Here is a 27,632-nt window from a genome sequence, read left to right on the forward strand (position 1 = left end):
TACTGAGGAAAATATGCTTATCAAGCCGCATGTTAATACAAGCGGTAAATAATGTGATCATCGGCCAGCGATGCTGGAAATATAACAGCGTGAAGGAGCCTGAAGCCACACTGACAACAGGGAGGTGTTGTGTGTTTTTTGTGTGTTTTTTTTTTTCAACCATGGGCTACAAACTGTGAGAACTGGGTTAATGTGACCTAAACATTGAAGACATGAGCAGCCACACACACTGGGTGGACCCACAACAGGCATTTTACCAAACACACACAAACCCTCACACTGCTGTGTAAAGGCAGGACACATCATTAACAATAAATGTAACATGATAAATCAATGCTCAACACTAACTATAAACTGATCTTTAATTAAGAGCTTTTACGGGATGCTGCTGCACTCAGGTCTTGTGCTGTTTTGAGGAAGAGGTGAAGCTGCAAAAGTGAACTAAAACTGAATAACCTTTATGCCATTTGTGTATGCGATTCAAGCATATATGTGACTGAACTCTGTTGAATGTCTTCTCTTTGTACATGTTTCCTTGATTAAATAAAGGTTATTTAAGCATAAAGACTGCATCTAAGTATGAGTACCCACCCATGTTTGCATAATGCATAAGACAAACTAAGCCTGGAGGACACCATAAGCACAATATTTTTTAACACTGATAACTACTACCTTTATACTAAATATTAGTGGATATAGGAAGCAGGACTCCAAAACCATCTCACAGAAACATCAAAATTACAGCCTGGCAGTTGTAGGCCTCTATTTTGTAAGTTGCAGTTTACATCCATAACTGTTCAGACTCATATAATATATGTAGTGAAGACTATTAAAAAGATATGAAGTTTATTTTTTGGTGCGATGAATGTTATCACAATGTTGACATATACAAACGCGTTTTTACAGAACATTATGATGTCACAGTGAAGTTGACCTTTGGCCTTTTAGGTATAAAATGTCATCACTTCATTATCTTATTAGACATTTGTGTGAAATGTTGTCATAATTGGTCTATGCAGTCTTGAAGTAATGGCCAAAAACGCATTTTGTGAGGTAACAGTGACCGTGAGCTTTGACCACCAAAATCAAATTAGTTCATCCTTGAGTCCAAGTGAACGTTTGTGCCAAATTTGAAGAGAATAGCTCAAGGAGTTCCTTAATATATCTTGAAAATGCGACATACAGACGGACGGACAACCCAAAAACATAATGCCTCTGGCCATTACAATACTGATACCAAGGACTTGTTAAGTTGTTATGGCTAACACGCCATCATTCACTCTCCTTTTAGTCTCCACCAACTCCTGAGACTCTTTAGTTGCTAGATGATCCCCTTTCTTCACCAGCTAGTTGCTTAATTTGCCTGCTGTTCAGTACTTTGCTAGTGAAAACCTATTATCTGTCTATGTGCAGCTGATGTGACAACACACAGAGGCAAACTCTGCATAGAGCTCCTGATTGATTGGAGCTCTTTACTTTTGACTTAAATAACCCCATTTCCTTACTTCTATCACCAGTGAGGCTCTTTAACTTCTCGTATCCTGCTCAGCATGTCTACTATCCGGACACACTAATTTCCCATCTTCTCAGTTTATGGGGACTTTCTCACATCAGCTTGACTGCTGTGACGTCACCTCACTGCCTGCCATTGTGGTAAGAGCGTTCCCCCTTTACAGGAACTCAGGAAATTCACTGGCATTTTGACTGTAGAAACCTACCTCTAAGTTTTGGTTTCTGGGTGAATTTCAGACTTATTTGCCTCCTCTTTATGGTTACTCTTGTGGGCTTGAATTGCAAAAACGTCATGCAAAATAGACTCTCAGTTGCTGGTTTGCTTCTGAGTTTGACCAACAACACCTTATTTTTGTATAGTACCCAATAGCCCATCCAAATCCTTTAATTTCCTCCCAGCTCACTGTTGATGCTTTGAGACAAAACTGTGTTGAGTTATGCACAGTAAAAAAATCAGGGAGTGTATCTTTAAGACTGACACAGGGTGCTACACATTTAGCGGAGGTCTTGGAGTGTGCTCAATCTATATCAACCCAGATGATATAAGACACATCTGCTTTTTTAAGGGACCACCCTCTTAAGCTGCACTGCAGTTCTCACAACTGTCCCTAGTCAACGCTCTAGGCTACGATGGTGGAAACGACGACTGTGAACTTGAGTCTACTCTGGTTGACCTGGGAGTTAGAAGAATGGAGGTGGGAGCCTTGATTTGCAGTACGATGAATCGTCACACAGCATGCTCAAAGCTTCCCCGAGGCCCACCAGTGAACCTAACAAGTTTGGCAGGCTGACGCAGCCCTCTCAGGCGCTCGCACTGTGTTGCTTTGTGAGAAGAGGGCGGGTACTGCCTCTATGTCTCGATGGAGACAAATCTTGGGCGGACTGTTTGTTTGGAGAGGGGGTGTGAACGGCGCGCAAGTCCATCAAATCAATTAGAGTCTTTTGCAGAGACGGCCTGGCTTAGCTTGGGCTGAAGGAGCTTGGCCAGATCTTTTGTGAGGGGTTATGTGAGTCAGAGTGTTGCCACAGCCAACAGTCATGACTTGTGTACTCACAACACCAGTATCAGTGGGGGGAGGAGGGGTGAAAAGCTTGCATATGGCCAGAGCCAGTGTGTCACATTTGGGCTAGAGTTCACATTGGGCTCAGATGCTCACACCAATGAACTCGTGAGAATTGTCGAGCTGCAGCACTGCGGTCGTGTTTGCGGGTGAGATTTACCAGCTTAGAAGCGATGGGTAGAAAACGGTAGTGTCTGCATCCACTGTGCAATATCAACTGCATGCATTTAGCCTCCAACTTCTCCTGAACAAGTATTGCAGACAGTGTTTACGTTCTACGGTTGAATCCTATATTGGGAAAGAAATTCAACTAAATCGGAAGAAGAGTGGACAGGAATGGCACCAGGAATGTTAAGTGTGAGTAAATGCATGTTCTGAGTGCATTTCCATTGAATCCACATAATGTAAAAAGAAAGGAGTGGAAAAAATGCAGGAACTACAAACAGTTATGAAGTGAACTGTGTAAATCATCGCACCTGCAAAATGAGAAGTCATCTGAGGTTTAGGATTGTATATACAGAAACAAGTATACATTTACATTTTCTGTGAAAGTACAAACTCTTTTTGTTTATTTCTCTTTGCGTAAAGCTCCATACTTTGCTCATGTTTTTATGTTCCACTCACAGTGATCCTGGATGACTAGAGAGAGAAGAAGTATTTCTGTCAATAATCACACTTCGGATCCTTTCCAGGTAAGTGTCAACCTAATACATCAACTAACAACCGTGTGATATCTCAGGTGATGGAGCCTTTCTCACCTTGACCTACTACTTCAGAATATACGCAAATTAGCCTGTTCGCACTTTCCAACGTGTCTGATATCTCAGGTGATGGAGCCTTTCTCACCTTGACCTACTACTTCAGAATATACGCAAATTAGCCTGTTCGCACTTTCCAACGTGTCTGATTTTCTTTTTCTTTCTTTAAAAATGTGGAATCAACAGACAAACGTTTTTTTCTGCTATAAACAAATGACTGCCTTTCATGAGCAGATGTGTGTTTAAGTCGAGCAAAAGGAGGCAACGTTTGGGATGCAGGTATAGTTATTGTACTGTTATACTGTACTGTATATTTAAAAATGACGTTCCCCTTTCCTACAACCTTTCAGTAGAGCCTGGTAAAGAAAAGTGGGATGCTGTAGAGTTTGTCTCATTGTGCAGCCAAATTGGGCATGTGTGGTTTCAATGTTCCATTAAGGTGTCACCTAGCCTGGTTGACACAAGACCCTTCTCAGTTGTAACTGAGAGTGGGTCTGGGCAAGGTTTATTCCCAGCTCATTTTTTTCCTGCTATATCTGCTGCAATGTGCTATAACAATTAATCACTTAAATAATTACTCAATTGTCAGTAAATCAATCAACACCTATTTTCATAATCATTTTAATAAATCTGACCATTTATCAAGCAGAAATACCTAACATTTGCTGAATGCACAAATTAATCAATCAATACAAAAAAAGTTGAAGCCCTGGTCTTCCGTGAAAACAAAAAGCCTTTTAAGAGAACTATGGGTCAAATTAATTAATTTTTTTTAAGTATATGCCAACATTTAGGCCAAGAGATAGATAGGATTTATTTATCCCAGTGGGAAAGTTTAGCATTACAGCAACTTAGAGCAAAAAAGAATATATATAGATTCTACGTTTCCGTTTTTGCTCTAAGCTGCTGTTACAGTATCGTGGTGGAAGTGCACAGCCACAATTTTGCCCTCAGGTAGTGAGGATAACATTTTTTGTGGCCCCCTCTATCATCAGTGTTGCCCATCCCTGATATAGAACACTATTTATACTGAAATATATCACAAGCTAGTATTCTTAGCAACTCATAATCTCCAAATGTCAATTTCCACATGTGCAAAAGAAGTTTCTGTCACTGCTCTTTTCATGATTTCAAGCCTCGCAGAAACACTGATTGCACTGTTTAATTCAGCAGGTTTTCAAGCTCTGCAGTGGGCCAACACTCGTTTCAACTTCTGCTGCTACCATGAGCACAAATCTGAGTGTGATCTGCATTATGTTAATTTATTTGCATATGTTGGGAACTACCGACATTCCCTGTTGCCTGAAGCCTAATCTAAAACACTCATTACTAAGTGTAATTATTCAACAGTGTGGAGCGGCTCCATTCTCTACTTCAAGGCATTAAAAAGGCTAATATAACTGCTGTTTTCCTAATGGCGACGTTGGTGGCAATGCAATTCATTACTATGTGCACAATGCAAGTCTCAGAGGATATTTCACCAGGAGGACCCACATATGATGTTACATTAACTGGCCGAGAGCATTTTATTGCAAGTTTCCAAGTTTTTTGGGGAGTCAAGCTGTACTGTTAGGATGACATGCATGCTAATCAGCAACGCCTCATCCTCTAGTCCTTTATTATGCACTTTTCAACACAGTGTGTCAAGATTATTTCGTAAAACGCCAGCTGTCATGTTTTATGCATTCACTTTTCAGTTCAATTTCTCTTTGACGCTGCTGTTGGAAAATGCAGCCTGACTTGCGCTTCAGCTTTTACATTCTACAACGTGCAGGTTTCATACAGATGCTTAGGCCTTGATCGTAAGCCAGCAGACTAGACTACATACAGCGGTGATGGGACATGACAACAATGTAGCATCTGGAACTCAGTGTGTTGGGATACAACTTAATTGTGACTTAACAGTTTTCCTGAAGGGGTAAAGCACACGCGATTTTCTGGGTCACTTAATCATTCAAATCAATTTCTAGAGTATAATACAGAATGGCAACAGGTGTGTCTTCAAACTAAGCATTGTTTTGTTCTTTGCAAGACGAAACCTAACCACTCTGACAAAATGTTACCCTCACAGTATGTTGTGTGTATATCGACATAGTGAACTATACGTGAGTTCCAGTCTCAATAGTACATAGCAAAATACTTTTAAACTTTTTACGGATGGAACCATAATACCCCCAAGTATCAAAAAACCATGCACAGTAAGCTGGCATTAAATACTTTGTCAGGTCTTCTTTACATATTCTTGAATTATATATTTCTTATATAAGTGCTTGTGTACAGCTCGATAGACTTATAAGAAGTCTTGACTGTTTTCTTGAAAAAAGGAAGTTTAGTAAAAGGATTTGGAAAAAAAAACCTACAGTAAAACATATTTATACTTAAATTACACTTAGGTATTAAAAAAAAAAATCAAAAAAAAAAAATCACATTGACATCAGTATCAATACATTTTAAATGATTCCCCGTATTGCTTTTTTAAAAATATATTTTAGTGGTCACGTTTTTTTTTCCATTACCTTCGTCAAAGAGGTTATGTTTTGGTTCGGTTTGTTTTTCTGTCAGCAGGATTATGGAAAAACTCCTGGCCCAATTTCCATGAAACTTGGTGGAAGGAAGAACCTAATAAATTTTGGAGCGGATCCGAATCACGGGCCAGATACACAACTTATTTTTCACTTTCATTAATATTGCAAGATAGAGCATGGCGTTGGCGGAGGTCTGTGCACTACTAGTGCCCTTATAGTCTTATATGTATTACATGTGCAAGGCTTGCACACTGACTCCAAACCACACATTTATGTATTTAAATGGGCAAACATTTTGGCTCTTTGTCAGATCTAAATGTGTTTTTTTTTTTTATTTAAAACAAAAATAAATCAGTGTCAAATGAAGAAACATGCCTAAATGTATCTGAAAGTTAGTTTAAGTTTCCATAATTTATATCAGGAAATATCAGTTTAAAGAATTAGTAAACAAGATTCTGACCAAGCATTTACATACAACTTACCCAGCTCTATTCACAACATTGTAAATACTATTTTTCCACTATCATATACATACATATACTTATCACAATATATATACAAAAGTAAATTAACTCTTTGTGTGCACTTGGATAACTATGTTGTTTTGTAACTTCTTTGACAAATGTACTTGGAATCATGAACTTGAAAAACGGAATTTTGTAAAATATAATCACATCATCATATGATCCCAGTGAAAGTCCGTTAATTGTGAATTATCACCCAGCCATAAGAACGATCTTACATCATAAGAGCAGTAGACAGCAGGACTATCAGATATACTGTATGAGAAAATGGATATATCAGTCTAAGTGCAGGGCAGCAACTCGATCTGTCTAATTGACTCAAATATTCTGCCCTGAAATCCCAAAGGCCTCTGGAGCAAAACCTGCACATACACACACACATTACACACACGCGCATGCACACGCACAGAGGCCCCCTGTCCCCTTCGCTTTCTCCTCCATAGCCCCGGCTTCATTAGCAGCGGTTTGCATCATCCCCGGTGAAAACGTCACATGTCATCAGTGACTCCATTCTTTATCACTTCCTGTGGTATAGACAGTGTAACCTTCAGAAACCTGCTGCCCACAGTTTTACGTCTTAATTAGGAGCACTGTCACAGGCGCCCAATGCCCCTCGTCCCAATGTGAATGGACAGAGAGGGATGGAGACGGAGAGGGAGTGTTAAAGACGCAGAGGAGGACAAAGTCAGACGCCAAGACAGCAGACAAAGGCGGTGAGAGGGATGGAAGGAAAAGATGTACAGTGGAGGAGAAAGAGAGAGAGAGTGGGGCAGGCAGGAGGAGGAGGGGGACGAGGGCGAAGACACGAGACTGGAAGTTGTGACAGTGTGTGATAAAAGGAGACGAGAGAAAGTAAGTAAGAAAGAATTTTGTGTGTAGCAAAGTTCCATCACAGTATTCATAATTCTCAAGCATTTGAGAGAGAAGTATACACACAAATAATATTGTGACGGAGAAAGAAACACTCAAAATAACTTAAAAAAAAGTATGATATTTGGCTACATATAATTTAAAATGCTGTGCCTATACAGTACCTCAATTAGGGCACAAAACTGTACTTTTTATATACCTTACTTATTAAATATGAATGTTTTGAAGAATCCTTTTTATTTTTCCTTTAACATAAGAAGCCAAAGTTCTAACATGTTTAATGGTGTCTAAACACCATACAAGAACTTAGCCAAAATTTGATCCAAATCAGGAACCATTCAAAGTTTGAATATTCTAACAAGATTACGGCTCTGATCAGATATTACTGTACATGCCAAATGTTTTCACTTGGTACAACAGGCAAATTTTTGTCTGTACCAACAAAGTATTGAGGTTTAATAGCCAGGCATATTCATGTGAGCTGCAAATGTTCCACAAATGCATACATCTGAAACACCTTAAAGCAGCCATATTATGCTCATTTTCAGGTTCATAATTGTATTTTAAGGTTGTACCAGAATAGGGTTACATGGTTTAATTTTCAAAAAACACCATATTTGTGTTGTACTGCAGTGCTCTCTCTCACTGCTGCAGATCCTCTTTTCACCTGGTCTCTGTTTTAGCTACAGAGTGAGACCTCTTTTCTTCTTCTTCTTCTGTACGATCTTTGATTGCACTGCACATGCCCAGTAGCTCAGATGTAGATCATGTCAGCTAGCTAGCTCCATAGACAGTAAAAGAAAGGCTGTTTCTACAACTTTGGTCAGTTACAAGGCAGGATTAGCTGGGAGACTTCTAAATGAGGGCGCACATGTTCTTTTGTAGATTATGGTGAACTTGTGTGTGTTGTAGCAGTGCTTTGCTATTGAGAACGAGGTAGCATGCTAGCGTTAGCATTAGCGTTAGCATGCTAACGCTACGAGCTAATGGTTGCGGTTAGCCTGCTCGTTTCGGCTTGTGACGTCACAAGCCGTGCCGATTTTGAACAGCTCACCCAGAGACTGAAGGCAGGACACATTCAGAAACTGTATCTCACTCTAAACAGCATGGATGGATTTTTTTCAAAGTTTGTATGTGTGTGGAAGCATCAGAGACACAAAATAACACCCCAAATCCCAGAAAAAGTGATTTTTTCACAATATGGGCACTTTAACATTTAAAATCCAAACAATGTCCTCCAAACACACAAAACAATGCTGAGACCAGGTGCTTGATCGGTTCCAAATGCAGTCCAGGAACCTTAAGGTGCTCTTGAAGTTGAAAAAATTGGTGATGAAACCATGTAAGGTCGAAACCAGAGGGTGTTTTAAAGCATTTCGTTCAATTAAAGAAAGGCTTCTAATATAATGTTCTTCCTTGCTCTGGCTAACAGAGCCTGAGAACAATTTCTCTGTGACCAAAAAAAACATAATACATACAACACATAAAACAAAATCACATCTGGAGTTGCTTTTGTCAAAGACAGCAGCCGTCAGCAGGAAATACAGAGAGAGAGAGAGAGAGAGAGAGAGATGAGAAGAAAGGAGGAGGATGGAAGACGAGCAGAAGCGAGTGGAAGTTCTGTTGGCTACTTGCTCGCAGGGAAAGAGTGAAAATCCGGCTTAGTGGCGAAAACACTGGAGACGCTTGTGTCCTCAGTTTGGGGACAGCTGACGGGTTAACACTATTAAGACTGCAGAGAACACAGGACTGAATGTGCATCTGTGCTCCCAAACAGTAGGATTGAACGGCGCTTTCGAGGCATTCGCTTAGACACAGATAAACAGACAGACGGACTGCAGAGAAGCAAAGGGACGACTCAGGAACACACATACTTTTTGTTTTGCAAAACCACACTTCTATGACAGCTCCATCTTTTTGGGGAGTTCATCAGCAAACACAGCTTTAAGAGGAATTATTGTTTAATTTGCATGAGTTAATTTGCAGTATTATGCCTGAATTTCATTTTATTTGTACCCTGTGCATCTCTAACCTGAGACAGCCTCTGGGTGAATATCTGCTATTGTGGCCCAAACAAACAGAAATTTAAATAAACAACAAATAGTAAAGGAAGCCGCCAGTGAAGCTGCACTGGCGAGTCTCTGTACAGTCATGAAAGAAGCCATTAGAGCACTTAAGCATTAATTAAATCTGTATCATCATTACTCAGTATAATTGAAGGTGAGACAACCTATCAATTGTAAAAGATCACACTGTCATTAAGGTTAATAAGCTGTTTTATAAACTATTGTCATTAACATCAGATACATCTATTATAATGATAAATGACATATTGATAAAATAGGCGGTAAAATTGCTGTCTTCTTCAAAGATGGTGTATGGCGTGGATGGACGAGGTGAGACAAATGAGACGGAGAGACGAGTGAATCAAAGTTTTATCAAGTCGAATGCTTGATTCTGTAGGAAAAGTCTAAAAAAAAAAAAAAACGTAATAAGGGTTATTTCATGAGATGGGACAGGAAAAAAAGAAAGGACAACTACATCTGGAACCCCTTCAAGAATGTTTTCAATTAGCCGCTGGGCCGTTTTGCCAACTATTGTCACATCTGCATCTTTTCTCTCAATCAATTATGAAACAATGTAATTTATTCAAGGGATACTCAGGCACCAGTTGTGAGAATGTATGAAGGATTCAACCCCCCGGAATGATAGGGGGTAAAAAGCATTCAGCAGCATCCTTAAAGAAGACATCAGTATAAATCACAGCACATAGAGTGAAGAGTCACACAGAGATTATTTTCAGTAAATAAAATCCACTGTTTATGGTGTGACCGCAGAGCTGCTGATGTGTTTTTAACTGATTTTGACTTTCCTTTCAGCCACAGGACATTACAAAGAAATAATTTGGTACTTTGTATTCCTTTTCTAAAGTATAACATACATATAATTACCAATCATGTGTCGAGAGATAAAACCAGGAAGCAAGGAAATCTCGGAGGCTTTTTTCCTTCTTAGCTAAGGTCACTTAACACAAAATTAATCAGTGTCAAATAGGAATTAAAACGTCTTTAAGTAGCTGTTGAGCCTACAGTTTAGGATGAAAGAGTTCGGGCCATTTGCATGCTTAAGCTCATTAGCATAATTAAGCTCATGTTCAAAAAATGGCAAAGCCCTGGCGTTGAAGGAGTTAACGAGGTGGAGCCAGTAATTGGACGAGGAGTGACCCTTTCACAGTGGCTGACGGGGACGCGGCTAATTCACTTAAATGGTCACTGGAGGCCCATCCAAACTGATGCAATTAGCATCTTGGGGTGCTTTACTGTTTAAAGACAAAAAAAAAAAAAAAGTAACAAAAAATAATAATGACATATTTAAAAACCCCAACATGAAACACATGAATGATCAGCTCAGCTCAGCGTTATGGAGATAGATGTCAAAATGTTTGTCTGATTTCAAATGTGTTCGTTACCGCATGTCTTAACCATGACCTTCAGTTACATTACATTAGTTACAGTTCAGTTATATATATATATATATATATATATATAAAAAATATGACTTAAAGTTTAGATCCATTTGTCACCTTTGGGTAAAGACCAAAAAAATGTCCCAAAAGATGCTTTGAAGAGCAAAGACCTCGGGGTGAGTGACATTTTTAAACTCCGTGTATGTCTAATGTATTTCATTTTCTAGCCCCCCTTCCCTTCCTCTTAGTGTTTTTGCCACTTGTCAGGCTGCCATTGTAAATAAGAACCTGTACTTAATGACTTGCTTTAAAGGTCCAATGTGTGGGAATTTCTCCCATCTAGTGTTGAGATCATATATCGCAATCAACTCTCTCGCACCACGCAGTTCAAAGTACGTATTACAGCTACGGTAGCCTTCACGCTTCAAAAAGCCGGTCTCTTGCTCTTTTCAATATCCTTTTTCTTTTTCAGGAGTCTTCTTCTTTTTCGAAGAAAAAAAAGATTTTGAATACGTGTGGTCCTCCATGTTTCCTTCTTCAAACTTGCCGGGGCCGGGAAGCTACAATACCCATTAGCAGCATTATCAGCACCTGTGAGTTTATCATGTGACAGCAAAAACGCAAAAGGCGGAGCAGTATGTCCTGTATGTCCCTTACCGGCTAACGTATTTCAAGATGGTGCATGAATATGGAGCGTTCAGTATGAGAATTACAATCTGAGGTTCACATGTTTACATGTTTATTCATAACGCACGTCTGTGATCAAATGCAAACTTTTTAGAGCGGACCATGTTACATGTAGCTTCATCCGAGGGCCCTTCACTACATATTAGCCGCCACCGTCACATCGTTACATTCACGTATACAAAATACAAAGCAGGCTAATTGAATATTCACTGTGAACATATTCACTGCATAACATGACTCCCTGCTTCCATCTTTTTAAAAATTATAATCGATGGGAGGGGAGGAGGAGGGGGGGGGGCAGTGGAATACATTACTGCATGTATGTGTGATCCTCACCCCCTCCTCCTCCTCCTCCCTCCTCTATATGTCTGTCAGGAGGTGAGCCGGGGAGGAGGAGGGCAAAGTGCACGCGACAGAGCCGGCCTCGGCAAAGCTGACGTTAACAATAATGTAATTTAATTAAAGCCAAGATCCCAGCGGTCCTCGCCAAACGACGAGGCTTTGATTTTAATAGGTGATGAAGAAAAGGCTCGGCGCACGGCGCCACCGCCACCGCTCCAACCAGTCTGAGGGGTTCTGGGAAAAAAGGCACCGGCAGGACATCAGTTTAGATCGTATCAGGCAGAGGGGGCAAAAGGGAAGGCGGGGTACTGGGTGCAGGTACCAGCCCCGGCCACCCAAATACAACAACACCGATCAGTTAATGGAGAGGAAAAGGGGAGTCCTCCAACACAGGGGGGCTGGACAGTCTCCCCCAAAAACAACACCAAGGAAACAACAACACTGGAAAATACTTGATTGACTTGCAAAATACTTTTGTAGGCAAGGGAATAAAGCTGTGTTCAAAGTGGATTTCACTGCAGAATGAGATTTAGAGGAAAGAGAAAAACAAGAGCTAATCCAAAACTGACTGAGGAGAGATCAGAGTAAGAATCTTCACATGCACATAAATTGCATTAAATCGGGAAGGATATTAGAATTATATTAAAAAATCCAACAAACAGCTTGTTGTGACTTATTTTGTTTTTTGGGTGACATGTTGCTCGCAAAACATTATTTGCTTTGTTGTTGTTTTTTTGTTGTAAATTCAGTTATATAATAACAATTTTATATATATATATAATTTTTTTTTAAAAACAACGTAAAACCTTGGAAATAAAATAATCTGTTTTGTCATATTTGTATCTATTTAATGACGACGGACATGTTATGTCTGGGCTGTAAAATCTATGTGTGTGTGTGTGTGTGTTCAATGTATACAAAAAAGTTGGAAGATCTTTGAGTAACATACTTCATAGTTCAATGACATTTTCAGTAAAACACTAGGTGCTCATAAAAAAATAACTATTTAATTAAAATGGAGTGTTAACAATTTGTGGACTACATTTGAATGCATTCTGAAATTAAAGTGTTTCAAATGGTTGTTTTAAAGTGAAGCCTTGGATTCTGAGAAATCTGGGAACATCTAGAAGGGATTTGGTCGTGATATCTCACTACTTTTCAGTTTACTGCTCCAACCTGCCACCACCACCACCAATTAGCTTCCTTCTTCCTGTTCTCACACACACACACACACACACACACACACACACACACACACACACACACACACACGCCTGGACTTGCCGTGCGGGGGCATGGATGAGGAGGGGAGGATGGAGGGGAGACGGGGGGATTAACATGGCGGTCATTATCAAATTTACAACCAGTCATACAGACATCTGCCCTACTTTTCCTCGGTTAATGTAAAAAGAACTAATCTGGTTAAGAGAGCACGGGCGCGGCTCATAAATCGGCGGTGCTCTCCGCAATAGTTAAAGCTGTCACTTCTCTTGTGGGGGAGCGGCGGCTGAATGGAGCTGTCAGCTGGCTACTTGTTAGGGCTAACAAGGCCGTCCACTGATAGGACTAATGAGGCCCAGGGCTCGCCGCTTCCCCCGCACAGCCCACCGCCACCACTACTGCTGCTGCTGCTTTATGTGCTAGATAATGTAAAAACAGCTCCAAGGTGCGAGAACAGGACACAGATAACTGCAACATAAAGCAGATCACTGCACTACATTGTAGTATCAAGAAAATTACACCTAATGTTAACGTTTTTTTTATTTTTAGGGGAGATAATCTCACCTTACTGGTAGTGGTTAAGAACAATTAGATTGTCATATCAAAAATCCTGTAGGCTAAATTAGTAAGGAAAAAATTGTTTTGCAGTGCACTTTATTTTACAAGCTGGCTGTAGAAAAATGCATCACATGGCTTGAACAATGTTTAACAAGAAACCAAGATAAAAATAGTTTCATACTTAAGAAAATGTGGCATTGATGACTTGTAGCCTGGGTGGAGGTCCATTTTAGGATTGTTAATGCTGTTTCTTTTAAAGAAATTGTTTTTATTTGACATTTTTACACTGAATGTATCTGAAGAATGCCTGAACATGAAAGGTTGTACAGTCTATCAATCGTTCTAAATCCACAGAATTGGTATTTTAAAGTGCTAAACTATCCAAACTGATGTTATATGTATGTATATTACTAGCGGTGGAGATTTGTTTGAAAAGATTGAATAACCGGGATGCTTGAATTAGCAATGAGCCACTAGGACCAATAAGACTAAGCAGCAGCTAGAAACTTCAACATCCTTAGAAAATCCAGGGGTAATTTGAAAACACTATTTAACTGAAATTATATTTCTTGGCTAAAAAGTGACAAACCCCTGCACTGAATTGTTAGATTTTACAGCGGTAACAAGCTATTAACCCTGTTGTCCAACTCCCTCTTTAGTAAAAAACCCACACAACACATATGCAGTGCAACAAAGAAGGAAAAAATAATAAAAAACTAAATAAATTCCTCCCCCCCTCAGCATGGAGAGATAAATGTGATGATGGGGTTAAATGTCAAGCACGAGTAACGTCTGATTGTTATTTTGAGCTTTGTTTTGCAGAGCCAACTTCAGCCTTTTCCAATGAAGCCTCATCTCTTCAACCAACGCTTCATTATTTGCGACGCTATGGTTTTATTCCAATTACCCCTGTTAATTAGGAAATCTCATGCTCTCTGATCTAGGGGTTCGTTTCACCTTAATGTCATTTGCCAGGTTGTTTACTTTCGATCAAAGCTTTTAATGTGAAATTAAGTGTTACATTTGTTTCAACGAAGTATTTATCTTTGTGATGCTAAGCATCCTGACTGATGACATGTAGAAGTCCTCCTGCATGCATCACGCTGTGTTTATTCTTCATTAGTGCTGCTGTCAACTCTTTCTTTAGGCATATATTAGTACCACATTAGCATATTGTCTAATCAGATGTTTAGGTACCAAAATATTCCTTTCAACGGCTGTGGAAAGAGCAAAACGTGGGCCTTCTGTAATACCGAAAACCTTCAAGAATGTGTCATATTTTGGCTCTTCTTAGGGTTTCTTTTTTTTTTTTTTTTTTAACACTGAACAATACAGTTTGACGGCTTTTATTAGTTTCAAGAAAGATGTTCTCACCATACTCAGTGTGGCATTGTTATGCGACAAGAGGAAGCGTGAAAGGATGAGTATGTGTGCATCTGTTTACGTTTTTTTAAACAATTTTGAACAAATGTTTGCTCCGCTTTACATACTGTAGATCAAGTGACAAAAGATGCAAAGAAAGATGCTGCTAAATACTTTCCTTATGTATAAGACTGAATAAACAAGTCAGTTAAATTAATTCCAATATTGAGCACAACGTTCAACCATTCTCACTGTTCTGTGGCCATCACAGATATTTCACCTCTTGCATTATCTAACTGGGTCATTGTGTATCGCTCATGCAATAATCAGTCTGCCTGATGTTCTGTGAGGCAGCCATTTCCTCTGCTGGATCATTTCCATGTGACCAGCCTGCTTAGTACATACTGATACACCAGTACAACCAGTATGGTAGTTTACTGCTGATCCTATGGCATGGCTGTAGTCCAATATTTAAATCTGTATCTAAATATGATTCAGTGGTGTAGTGAGTTGGGTTTAGCTACTCTGCTACTGGTGCTATTAATCATCCAGTATGTTTGTACAGTATGGCAACAGATCAGGGATACTTTGCTCTTTAAATGGCTGACATGTTGCCTTCCAAAAACCCATTCATCTAGAATTTATTTCTTCGTCTATCCATCATATATATATTACATGGCATATGATTTTGCTTGTCGAATGGTTGGACAATAATTTATGCAGTCATACAGTATGTTGCTTTCAGGTAGCCCTGTCTCCTAAAAATGACATTCCCAGACAACTAAACTACATTCTCAGTTACGTTTCGAAGGAAACATATTTAGTCCTGGATTATGTTTGTTTTTTAAACATATCACAAATATGGTTAAGTCCACTTTCAAAGTCCGCGTAGGGAGGAGGTCAGGGTTGATGGATGGGTCAAACAAACAAGGGACTTTCACACAGGAGAAACCAAAAGTTGTTCATTATCAAAATTTGTGTTGCCCGTTGAAGGAATATTATACCACTTAGATGTGTCTTTTACACAGAAGTGTCATAGTTAATGGCCTCTTGACCCTGTGTGTCATAAAACTGAAGTATTGTGTAAGGTGTACTGTTTTGCAGGAGTTTGTCTGATGAAAACATGTTGGAGCAAGAGGAAGTTATGATATATGACATACAGGGTCAAGATGTCCAAAGTGGTTCAGTTGCCTAGCAACGAAGTAAAAAGCAGAAGTTGTGAAGGCCTTGCGATGGCCTTGCGTAATATCAACAAACACAAAGGTTAAAGGTGCAGTCTGAGACAACTTGAATTGGTCCCAAATCCACTCAGGCCACTGGGGCCAGGCACAAGCACCTAACAAAAACTTCACCGTTCACAAACTTGTCCTTTTTCCTGAATATTTACCACCACCATCAATTCCAAGTATTCCTATTGGCTTGAAATTTTACATTTGCATTCGCATGAACTGGGGTAGACGCTCCATATTCATGCGCCATCTTGAAATACGTTAACCGGTAAGGGACATACAGGACATACTGCTCCGCCTTTCGCGTTTTTGCTCTCACAGGTGCTGTTAGTGCTGCTAATGGGTATCGTAGCTTCCCGGCCCCAGCAAGTTTGAAGAAGGAAACATGGAGGACCACACGTATTCAAAATCCAAATGTCAGGAACAGGAGTCTTCTTCTTCGCCCAGAAAAAGAAAAAGGATACTGAAAAGAGCAAGAGACCGGCGCTATCAGAAAAAAAGAGTGAAGACTACCGTAGCTGTAATACTTTGAACTGCGTGGTGCGAGAGAGTTGATTGCGATATATGATCTCAACACTAGATGGGAGAAATTCCTACACATTGGACCTTTAAGTTACATAGCAATAACGAGGCAGATACAAACATTTTATTTTTTTTACTTTTGTCAGTGATGGATTAAAAATCTCAAGTCAGTTGGAAGACTAGAATGTAGAAGTAAGGATATCAGTCTAAAACGATGCCTTGCTTTAGAATCATGGTAGAAATAATGTTAAGTACACTTGTTTAGAAGGAACAAAATCAGTGGCATTGCTCCAAAAGTCTGCATCCTCCTCAGTTCTTGTTACAAAGATGATGTTTTGATCACATTTTTTTTTCTGAAGACAAACACATTAATAATGAATAATTCATTACATGTATATAGAGCTTAATCATAGACACTCAAAGCGCTTCGGGGGGGGGGCTACTCTCTACCACCACCAACGTGTAGCACCCACCTGGGAAATGCACGGCAGTCTTACGACGCCAGGCGCTCACCACACAGAGAGGGAGGGGAACATGTTTTTAGTGGTGGGGGAAACAGGAGCACCTGGAGAGAAAGCCCACACAGACATGGGGAAAACATGCAAACTCCACACTAAAAGACCCAGGACGACCAGGGTTCAAACCCGGTACCTTCTTGCTGTGAGGCCACAGTGCTAACCATTGGGCCACCGTTCCTTTAATTGTAAATGAGATTTTGCCCCATCAGCTGTTCACTCCTCTACCATCTGCCATTGAGAGAAACTCTGATAGAAACTTGAGCTCCATTTGCGCTGGAGGTACATTTCCCACAAAATGTGACCCGTGGCTCACAATGTAAAAATGCAGTGAAGAGGCCAAAGAGTGGCTGCCTATCCTCTCAGACACGGGCTTGTTTGTTTACAGTAATTATACTCTTTTCTCAAAATTAATGTGGTAAATGCTGATGTTAAAATGCTACATGTAGCACCTTCATGCCAGTCAAATACTGAAACTTAAAGCAAATATCTTCGTCCAATTTCAAGTCTAATGATTTACTTGGCTCTATTTCCATGCAATCACCTCGCAGCACCCTAATTGAGCCCTGAGAACCGGCAGGCACGACACTGAGCTGTATTACTGTGACCTCCAAGGACAGCTCTGCCATGCCATGCCATGCCATGCCGTGCGGCGCCAGGCAAGCAGACTGTCACCTCTAGCCTCGGTGGCCCTTGGCTTATGCCGGCCTTGTCCTTGTTTTTCCCCCGTTTTTTTTCTTACACCTCCCTTTTACATCTGTCCTTTTAGCTCTCATCCCTCCATCTGACGGGATTCTTCCAGAGCAGGTCCGTGGAGTCCCTCTGCTTACAGTCACTTAATTACACACTCCCACAGCACCGACAGCCGTTAAATTAAGACGCTGTCACAGCCGGGACACCGAGCGCTGGCAGGGAGAAGAAAAGATAAACCAGCTGAGGGAAGAGCGGAGGAAGAAGAGACACAGAGAGGTGGGAAGCTGCCTCTTCGACTGTAGTTTACAGCCTCACGTGTTCTTCATCTGTACAGTTTCTTAGATGCATTTTAGGGGGGGAAATCTTGCCCATCTTACTCGAGTCCTCAGTCGACAGCTGGTATATGGCTGGATCGTGTACATGTGCTAATTGTGGCCAAATTGTTACAGGGATATTCCGCCGTAGTGAACTAATAACCTTCACTGCATATTACTACCACTTGACAACCTTTAATGCTGTAATTTCTGTTCTCACACACAAATGAGGCTTTCTGGGCTTTGCAGGTGGAGTAACAAACATGTTGTGCAGCAACAACAACAACAACCGCATATGTATTGAGAAAGTGGATCAGATGATGATATTGGGGGAAAGACGTTACCAGCAGAAACACTGTCGTGCAGATTAATTTTGAAAGAGCAACGGCCAATGGGGAAACTCCAACTCATCAGCGAATGGTCTAACTCACTCACTTCATAAACTCAACAACACACATGGTTCAGCAACAGCATAAAGGTCCATCAGATAATACCTCCACACACCAGCATACTCAGCCCACACGTCCCCTTGGTGAGGAACAGATGCGAGCAAGAGGAACAAATGGAAATCCACATGGACTCAGAAGAACTCCAACGCCTGTTCTCGGTTTCTGGCGTGTGTCTTCTTCTGTAGGAGGACACAGAGGGTTTAATGTATGGTGATGCATCCGTCATTGCACACCTCAGTTGGACATTTTGTTGACAGCTGCTTTTAGAAAACAATACAAAGTGTGAAGGTATGGAGGGGGGGGGGGAGATTACTGAAAACGCACATGCAGGCACACAACCACCTCCTTAAAAAAAAATCTCTCTCTCTCTCTCTCTCTACCTACTGTCCCCAGTCGATACCCAGCAAAACTTGGCGGCAGATGTTGCTGTGCTAAGTTGGCTCTGAAGTGCCTCCCCAGCTCCCTGGTCTCACCGACAACACAGTCAAACCACATTAGATCTCTTTATTTGTGCCTGGGGCAAGTTCGGCACTGCAGCTGTGTCCACCCCCACTCTACCTTTGGTGTTGAAGGCCCTCGGGCGCTAAATGTGAGACCAGAAAAAAAAAAGAGAGAAAAAAACTGTTTCACTTTCATTTTCTGTCTCTGTCTCTCTTCTGCATCTGCTGACAATCCAGCAGTCTGGCTCCGGGCGGCAGCACTGAGGGAGGGAGGGTCAGGAAGGGAGTCTGCTGAGGGAGGGAAGAGGGGTGAGGATAGAAGCTCGGCAAGGAAAGGGGGAGGTGAGGGGGTAGTATGGACACCGGGTCCCCGTGCTGAACAGATGTCTGTGACAACCTGCTTCCTTACACCTGTACGAGTCCTTGTAACCCCGCGGATGCAGCCGCTGAAAAATTCATGACCCTTGTGGTTTCCTGTCTACCATCAAAGACCACTGCCCTTCCTCCCCTCCCCTTCCTCCGCTGCTCCTCTCCCTCATACACGTCACCGCTGCCCACTCTGCCATCTACACCTAACCTCCCACCAGACAGTCCAGACTCCTCTCACTTTGATCAAGTCAAGTTTATTTGTTCAGCCCAATATCACACGCATGTCTCATTAATACCAGGCTACTAACTCACCATCAGCTCTCTAAGAAGACAAGACGTTGGTTATTGTCTTGCTGGAAATACGGTGTTGAAATTCAACAGTAAACCAATTGGGGATTAAAAAACATCATGACTCACTTAAAAAAAAAAAAAACATTTTAATTTTTACCAATATTCAGTGGTCTACTGCGCCGTTAGTATGTAACTTCAAACACACACAAGCTCCGTGGCCTCCTGTTTGATTGTCCATGTCTGCTGTGTACAGTCTTAATCAAAGACTTAAAAGTGGAGTTTGGCGCAGTGATCGGCATGTGAATGCAGTGAGCCAGCGGTGCCAAGGACTGCACTGACAGCTTTTCTTCCATGTTTCCTTCACTCCTGAGTGCTTTGACACAACTGTGTTTACTCACCAGTGGGCTTCACTCTGTTTCCTACACTTCCAAACAGTTTGCTCGGAGCAAATGAGCTGACCTGTGTGGGAACATCCATCATCTTTTACACTGTGGGAGCTGCAGCCATGATGTTTCCACATTCTGCCCTTTTTATGCTTAAAAGTCAAACTCAGTTGGATTATTATATATTGGGCAGAGGATTCGTTGTCATTTCAACACGTCTTTCCAACAAGCGTACTGCAGGAAAATATGTAGGTTTGGTCAAACCTTGTCCTCAAGACACAACACAAACAGCCCCAGCCCATTTGTTAACAATTTATCATGGCAGTGAAGCCAACTCACATCATACTTGTGTCCTTTTTGCCTTTAGACGGACACTTACGACTACCTGCACTGGTATTACTTAAGACTAGCAAAGAAAGCATTGATTATGTGATTAGTAGGTCAAGAGATGTCTAGGTGACTCCTAGCCAAGTTTAAACGTGGTTAACGTGGCTTCGGTTAAAAAGTTGTAGTTTTCTAAAAGGTCTAGGTTACATATAACTGCTGTTGACAGCACTTCAGTTATTATATGCACTATACTGTATGTAGCAGGTCCCAACTACATGTTGGAATATGGCCACTGACTATACAAGTTTAAAAAAAAATCATACATGTCTAAAAACTAGCATTTCAACCAAATTTTGCTCAGATTTAACCATGATATCTGGACATCTTTTGACCTAGCATTTGTTTGTTTACTTTTTATAGTGCATCTTCTGGCATTCAGAGTTTTTCTAAAGAGCACTGGGTAGCAACTGGCAGGCTCACAGCTGGCCGACCGGCTTGGTTTTTTCCATGTTCTACAGAGCAGTAAACGTTATTCCACTTGGAGACTTTTTCAGTCTGACATCATTCTGTGAACCATTAAAAAACCCTTCTCAGACCACTGTGTGAAGAGGAAGTGCCCACCAAAGTGGATAAAAGGCATTTATACAGTAGGTATGTATGTGCAGATGAGTCATTTTTTTCCTGTACAGCTTATGCAATACTTCACTTCATTTACAAACTACTGTACAAAAGTGTGTAGGAGTGACTACATAAAAAGAGATCCATGAAAATTGGTTTCTGGGCCTGAAATCTGGTTACAAAAAACGAAATCTAAATGCTCCACCTTCTGCAAACTGATTCTAATGTATGTTATTCATTTTGAGATATAGCTCAGTGTCTACAGCCTATGCTGTGGTTTGTTGGATCAACTGCTGCTTTAAAAAAGCTAAGAACATTTCAAAACATCTGGTTAACTCTGACTTGGTGGCGGTTTGTGAGCAGCGCGCTGTCCTAACCGCCTGCGAGGCGTCAGGTTTCAGTGTGTCGGTTTGTGGAGCCGATATGCTTCCTCTTCTCTGACGGATGTTGAAAAAAAAGTCAAGAGTTTGACCATATTAGGTTGTCCCTGTCATGCTTCCCTCGGTGAGCTGTTGCAGCTGCAGCTCACATCGGCCCAGTTAGGTAACAACAACACAATGCTTAACTCGTGCCAGCAGCTTCCTGTGCTAAGAGCCAGTACACAGATTATTGTACCTCCACAGCTGTAATTCAATACTGCAATAAAATAATACATTCTTAACTCTAATTGTGGTGACTCAAAAGATTTAGAAGGATCAAATACTCAAATTAGGTCATTCTAAAGATCACAATAGTCATTATTAGGGCTTTTATAGAAGGGTTACAACAACATTAAAAAGTCAAAAAAGAAGAAGACCATGCACACTGCTGACTGATGCAGGGAATTCTCTCCCCGAATACAACAAACTGCATAGCTGACCACTGATGACATTTTGACTCATGCACTTCAGGCTTTAGGTTTGTGCAGCAAAAAACGGAACACAACACTCTGACGCTGATTAACTGTATCCCACATACACCCTACAGTAAAACACCCACGTACACTTCCATTGTTTATTCAATCTTGCATGCCTCTGCATATTTGCATGGTTTGTATTTTAGGCGTCCCTGCAAATACATTTTTCCACTGGGAACATGAGTGTCAAGAGCTGAAAGCGTTATAGGTTCTTTTCCCTTGCTTACCTTGTCTGAATCTGTGGGTCGCATGAGGGAAACTCTGTCATACTGCCGCCCCAGCAGAGCCCACAAAGCGTCAAGACGACCCTGATAAAAAAGAAAAATGGGATTTTAGTTCAGCAACATCACATTTTGAGTGAGTACTGAAGTTTGTTTTTAACTCTTTGTAACAAAATAATATACTGTAAGCTCAAAGGACTAATTCCTAGCTTTTAGGTGCTGAATGAAGACCACAAGAGGCTGTTAAATGCTTTAAAGCGCTAGTAAGTGGACCCCTGACCTGATGATTTTGTTACATAATATATCAAATGACAAACATTGTTAGTTAGAGGGAAGAGAACTGAAAAACATTCATTCTGAAAGACAACAAACTAGAGCTGGGTAATATATCGATATTATATTGATATCGTGATATGAGACTAGATATATCGTCTTAGATTTTGGATATCGTAATATCGTAAATGGCTTAAGTGTTGTCTTTTCCTGGTTTTAGAGGCTACATTACAGTAAAGTTATGTGATTTTCTGAACTTACCAGACTGTTGTAGCTCTTCTATTATTTTTACCATTACCCATTTAGACATTATGTCCACATTACTGATGATTATTTATCTTAAATGTCATTGTGAAGATATTTTGTTAAAGCACCAATTGTCAACCCTATAATATCGCCACAATATCGACATTGAGGTATTAGGACAAGAATATCGCGATATCTGATTTGATCCATATCGCCCAGCCGTACAACAAACCCCCAACATCTTCAGTCAAATCAGTTGCTGTAGTAACGCTCACCTTGATGGGAGTGTACCATTTGGTCTCGTTTTGACAGTAGGTGGGGGCAGCCCTCGGAGTGGGACGTTTGATCATCGGCTCCTCTACATCCTCTGGTATGGACACTACGGCGTTCTTGGCTTTCTCCAGCCTGGCCCCCTCCTCGGTAGAGCCCTTCTCGCCCCAGCGCACCTGGAGAGGTAAAAACCACACACAGGACCAGTTTAAGAGACACAAATAGCTCATTCTGTTGTTTTTTTTACGTTCATACTTACAAAATATCAAAATTACATTAGTGCTGAACCTATTAGTCGAGTAACTGGTTAGTCATTCGTAGGGCTGGGCAGGTTATCTTCAATGAAAAATAAGTCCGCAACAATTTATCAAGCTAAAATGCCAAACCTTTCCTGGTTCCAGCTTCTCAAATATGGGGATTTGCTGCGTTTCTCTGTTTGATATAATTGAAGAACTACTACTGTTTTGGTTGAAAAAACATCTTGAGGACATCCGCTTGGACTTTGGCTTATAAAATGTCCACCACAATTTCCCAAAACAAAGACAAACAACCGTACTGCAGCAAATTAGGATTTCACTTTCATTAAACTGGGGAACAAACGAGAGCTAGATAAAAAATTAAAAAGAATGATCAAAATTGAAGCCACAGAGCTGGATATATCCGGTCATAAACTGTAAGTGTCATAAACTACTAAATATCATCCATAGCAGCCAATAACGAGGCAGAGGAGGGAGTTGGACTACTGCTATCACTATATTATCCATGAGAAAATGAAATGACTTGAAAACCTGTTTTTGCTTTTATTAATAAGCATATTTGCATGTGGTATAATGTGTTATTGTGTGAGCGTGTGAATGCAGGCCTGTGTGTTAGTTAAGCTGTCCTGCTTCTTAATTGAATTCATCACATCTGTTGCAGGGAGGAGATAAAAAAAAATCCACCGTCACATAAATGGGGAGAGGTGATTAATTAGCGACACAGTTTTCAAGCTGTAGGTTAAGCCGTGACAATATAGAACAGCTTTTCAGAATCATCTCTGGGATACATCTCTGGCCTGCCGCATCAACAAAAGAGAAGGCTGCGATGAATAAAAGATACATTGTCACCTCAGTCGGCTCAATACGCGTTTGAAATATTGGCAGCAGCAGATCGGTGGAGGTGGAGGCGGTTTTCTCAGCATGACGTGGGGGGGGGTGTGTGTTCAGAAGTGGAGACGGGCCTGTCGGTGGGAATCAATCTGCTACAGATGGAAGGGAGCACGGGATAGCTGGGCTCGCAGCTCACCAACACTCGTGGGGGAAAAAGTTAAAAGATTGGATCTCCCTGAGGCTGGTTGGAAATCCCTGCAACGCCACCAACTTCCTCGGGGCTGAGAAGCTGTAGGGGGTAAAACAGCGAGGGGGGAGGAGGGGAGCTCGCCTTTAAACCTGGATTCCCTTCGGAGGAGGCGGATAACAAAAGGGGCTGCCAAGGTTTGGGAGTTGAGAAGGGGGAGGTGGAGAGGAGAAGTGGGTGAGGTGGATATGTCAAGATGACAGCCGCACTCAATCCTTCATCGTGGCAATGACTTGATCCAATCAGGCCCGGACGGCCAAGGACGAGATGGCAGGGCCTGTCATGTCAGAGGCATCAGTGGACTGACGAGGACAGCGGGCCGGCCGGTCAGTCAGACGGTCCCTCCTCTTGCTGCCTGTGTTACTCAACAAACTTGTAGCTTCAGAGAAAACACTGACTGTCAGCAGTTTTTGTCTAAACATGGTGCACGTTCACAGGATACCAGCTGTCAGAAATGTGACACTTCCTGCTGTCTCGGATTTTTGTAGGATTTCAGCTCCTTTTAGCTGGTTAGATTTGATAAGAGAAGATTGCCCTAATGTTTAAACAATTTGCTGCTCAAATCACTTCACACGGAGACAACTTCAAGGAGATTCATGTGTCAAACACAATGGAAGAGACTTTGAGTCTTTGTGACTGCGATGAAAGTGTTTCATGTTCCTGAAAGCAATATGTCGGGGGATAATATCTAGGCTCTGACCTCCATGCGTTTGATCCCTCCAGCTCCTCTTCCTCCATAGTAGGAGGCGTCCACAGTCGGCCACTTCTTCTTGGGGAGCTCCTCTGGCTCCTTTAAAAGAAAGGGAAATTAGAGACTCATACTCATGTACACTATAAATAAGTGTATTGTAGTTGGAGCCATGTGAAAACTTTATTCTTGTAAACGACAACCATCTACAAAAGGAAGGTAGTGCACTTACTATTGTTCTATTTTCTTTCAATTCCACGTATCAATATTTGAATGTACTTTACAACAGGAAAGACTCATTTACGTCATTTTGTCAGGAAGGAAGAGACACTCATGTCCTTACTTCTGCTACAGCCATCAATTCTTACTACATGGTTTAAGAAATTTAAAATATTTAAACTAAATAACGAGTTAATTTCCTTCATTATTTTTCATTCCTCTGCGGTTTTAGTTTGAGTAACATCTTTAGCAGTCTTTATGTTAAGCTAGGCTAAGCACTTCCTGGCTCTATAACTTCATACAGAACACAAAAAAAAAAAAAACATCCAATCTTCTCATCAAACTCTTGGAAAGAAAGTCAATAAACCCAGTTACAAAAATTGTGGAAATATTCCTTTAAAAATGTTTTAAAGCTAAATTAATGTTGATGATATCCTTGTTTAAGTCATATTCAACATGGTATATCGAAGTGCAGTATATAGTCTGGGATGTACTCACAGGTGGTGGAGGACGGGCTGGTGGAGGAGGTGGCGGCGGGTCTTTGATGACCTGGATAAACAGAAAAAGCAAAAGCGCGTCAGCACAAAGTCCATCAAGGGACGTATACACACACAAGCTCGAACCTTGTCAAGACGAGCATAGACGAGGCTGACGGAGGTGATTCGTGACAGGTGACTGAGTCAAACAGAGACGTCCCCTGAGCTCGTCTCAAAGCGGAGACGCTGCCGCTGCCAGGACGCTGTGTAACTGCAACTGGCACCCCATCGCCCCGCTGACTACTGATTACAAGGATTCTGCTTGTAAACCAACAACAGGGGCCCCCCGTGCAAAATAAAGAAAAGCTGAAAATCAACTTGTTGACAGGGGAGTCTTTGGGGTGAGCACCGCTGCCCGTTTAGCTCTTAATTAATTGGATTGGGTTCAGTGCTCCCAAGCAATCCCCCCAATCATAAAGTCCTAAGGAGTTAATTAGCTCCAATGAGATACAGAGGAGGAGGCTCGGGCTCAGCTCCAAGCCCCTGTCTGCGTGGAAGATGAGTGGCGACACACACACACACACACACACACACACACACACACACACACACACACACACACACACACACACACACACACACACACACACACACACACACACACACACACACACACACACACACACACACACACACACACACACACACACACACACACGCGGCATTGTTCATGACAACACTGGATGACATGGCACCTGAGGAGCAGGTTGTCCACAATGTGATTCCACTCAAGGACAAGATGCCTCTACTGGGTTTTTCAGATGTGCATCGCAAAGCAAAGAGCTTTGACATTTGTCAGGTGTCAGTCAGACGCTTCACATACTGATGTCCAACTTTTTACTGCAGGATTGCTGAAGACACCACTGCCACTCACTCCATCTATAAGAGGGATCACGCTGGAAAGATGTGTAGTGGTCTCAGGTTTCAGGAGCTGTAAGTCACAGTCACTACAGAGAGCAGGGCTGTAACTCCTAAAACAGAGTCCCTTTCTATGGTGTCTGAAGATTGTGGGATTTAAGTAACCATACATGCATAGCCCCCAATTGACAAAAAAACTATTTTGATAATCAATTCATCTAAGTGAATCTATTCATCTAGTATAATCATTGTCTAAGTTCAAGAAACAATGCCAAACTTGATCTGGTTCCAACAAAGGTGTTGCATTTGCTCTTTTTTCTGTTTGATATCATTGTGAACTAAATATCTTCGTGTTGGACAAAGGTAGCAACTAAGAATGTCTAACTAACAATGTTTATTGAAGATTAAATGATAATGAAAATGAGGTGTAGTACTTTGCTCATTAGCCAAGATAGATAAAAAAGGAAAGAGTGTTTCCTGTTGACTTCTCCACCCAGATTTTCCCAGGGTTGGTCTGAGATAAGCCTCATTTCACTGTTCCCCTCTTACACAGTGGTGGACATTTGCACTACACACAGAGTACAGTAGCTGGCCTATAAATACTGCATATATAATTACAGTGAGGACATTTCTCAACTTGAGGTGTGCGGCAAAGTGGAAGACAGACCTTTGTCCATTAGTCATCAAAGACAGATACTTCACTGTCATCACTGGTTATGCATTTGCTAAATTTGTTTTGGAGGGAGAAACGAGCAATGTAATAATGGCATATCATAGATCCTAACAGCTGTTTCATTCACTGTTAAGCACGGGGATACCATCACGCTCTCCACATACTGCTGTCATTAGAATAATGAAAAATTATCAATTAGGGTTAATTAATTGCTCTCTGACACACAACTGGCGGTAAGCAAATCCAGTGAAGGTCTACTGGTAGCCTCTCCATACGCTGATTAACGTCATTTCAGCCACACCTTCCGTTGACAGGATTATCTCTTTTTATTAAGTAATTATGCAGCAGATTTCCTGGACATATTGTGGGATAAATAAAGCCT

At 41.2% G+C, this 27,632-nt stretch overlaps 1 protein-coding gene across 2 annotated transcripts in view; it reads right to left on the reverse strand.

Annotated features, from left to right (window-relative positions):
• The window catches only part of antxr2a (ANTXR cell adhesion molecule 2a), an 85,697-nt gene that overhangs the window by 16,768 nt on the left and 41,297 nt on the right, over positions 1–27,632 (reverse strand). The window contains exons 13-17 of one of the 2 annotated variants that reach the window (XM_035997283.1): positions 25,682–25,732; positions 24,977–25,066; positions 22,947–23,117; positions 22,159–22,239; positions 11,439–11,979 (exon numbers count right to left, since the gene is read on the reverse strand). In XM_035997283.1, coding sequence (XP_035853176.1) covers positions 11,911–11,979; positions 22,159–22,239; positions 22,947–23,117; positions 24,977–25,066; positions 25,682–25,732 — 462 coding nt within the window. In that variant the 3' untranslated portion in view covers positions 11,439–11,910. Of the gene's footprint in view, positions 1–11,438; positions 11,980–22,158; positions 22,240–22,946; positions 23,118–24,976; positions 25,067–25,681; positions 25,733–27,632 lie in introns of those variants that run through there. The other variant, XM_031305419.2, reaches the window with a different exon arrangement.

This window comes from Sander lucioperca, chromosome 2 (genome assembly GCF_008315115.2).
Source record: "Sander lucioperca isolate FBNREF2018 chromosome 2, SLUC_FBN_1.2, whole genome shotgun sequence".
NCBI classification, from domain to species: domain Eukaryota; kingdom Metazoa; phylum Chordata; class Actinopteri; order Perciformes; family Percidae; genus Sander; species Sander lucioperca.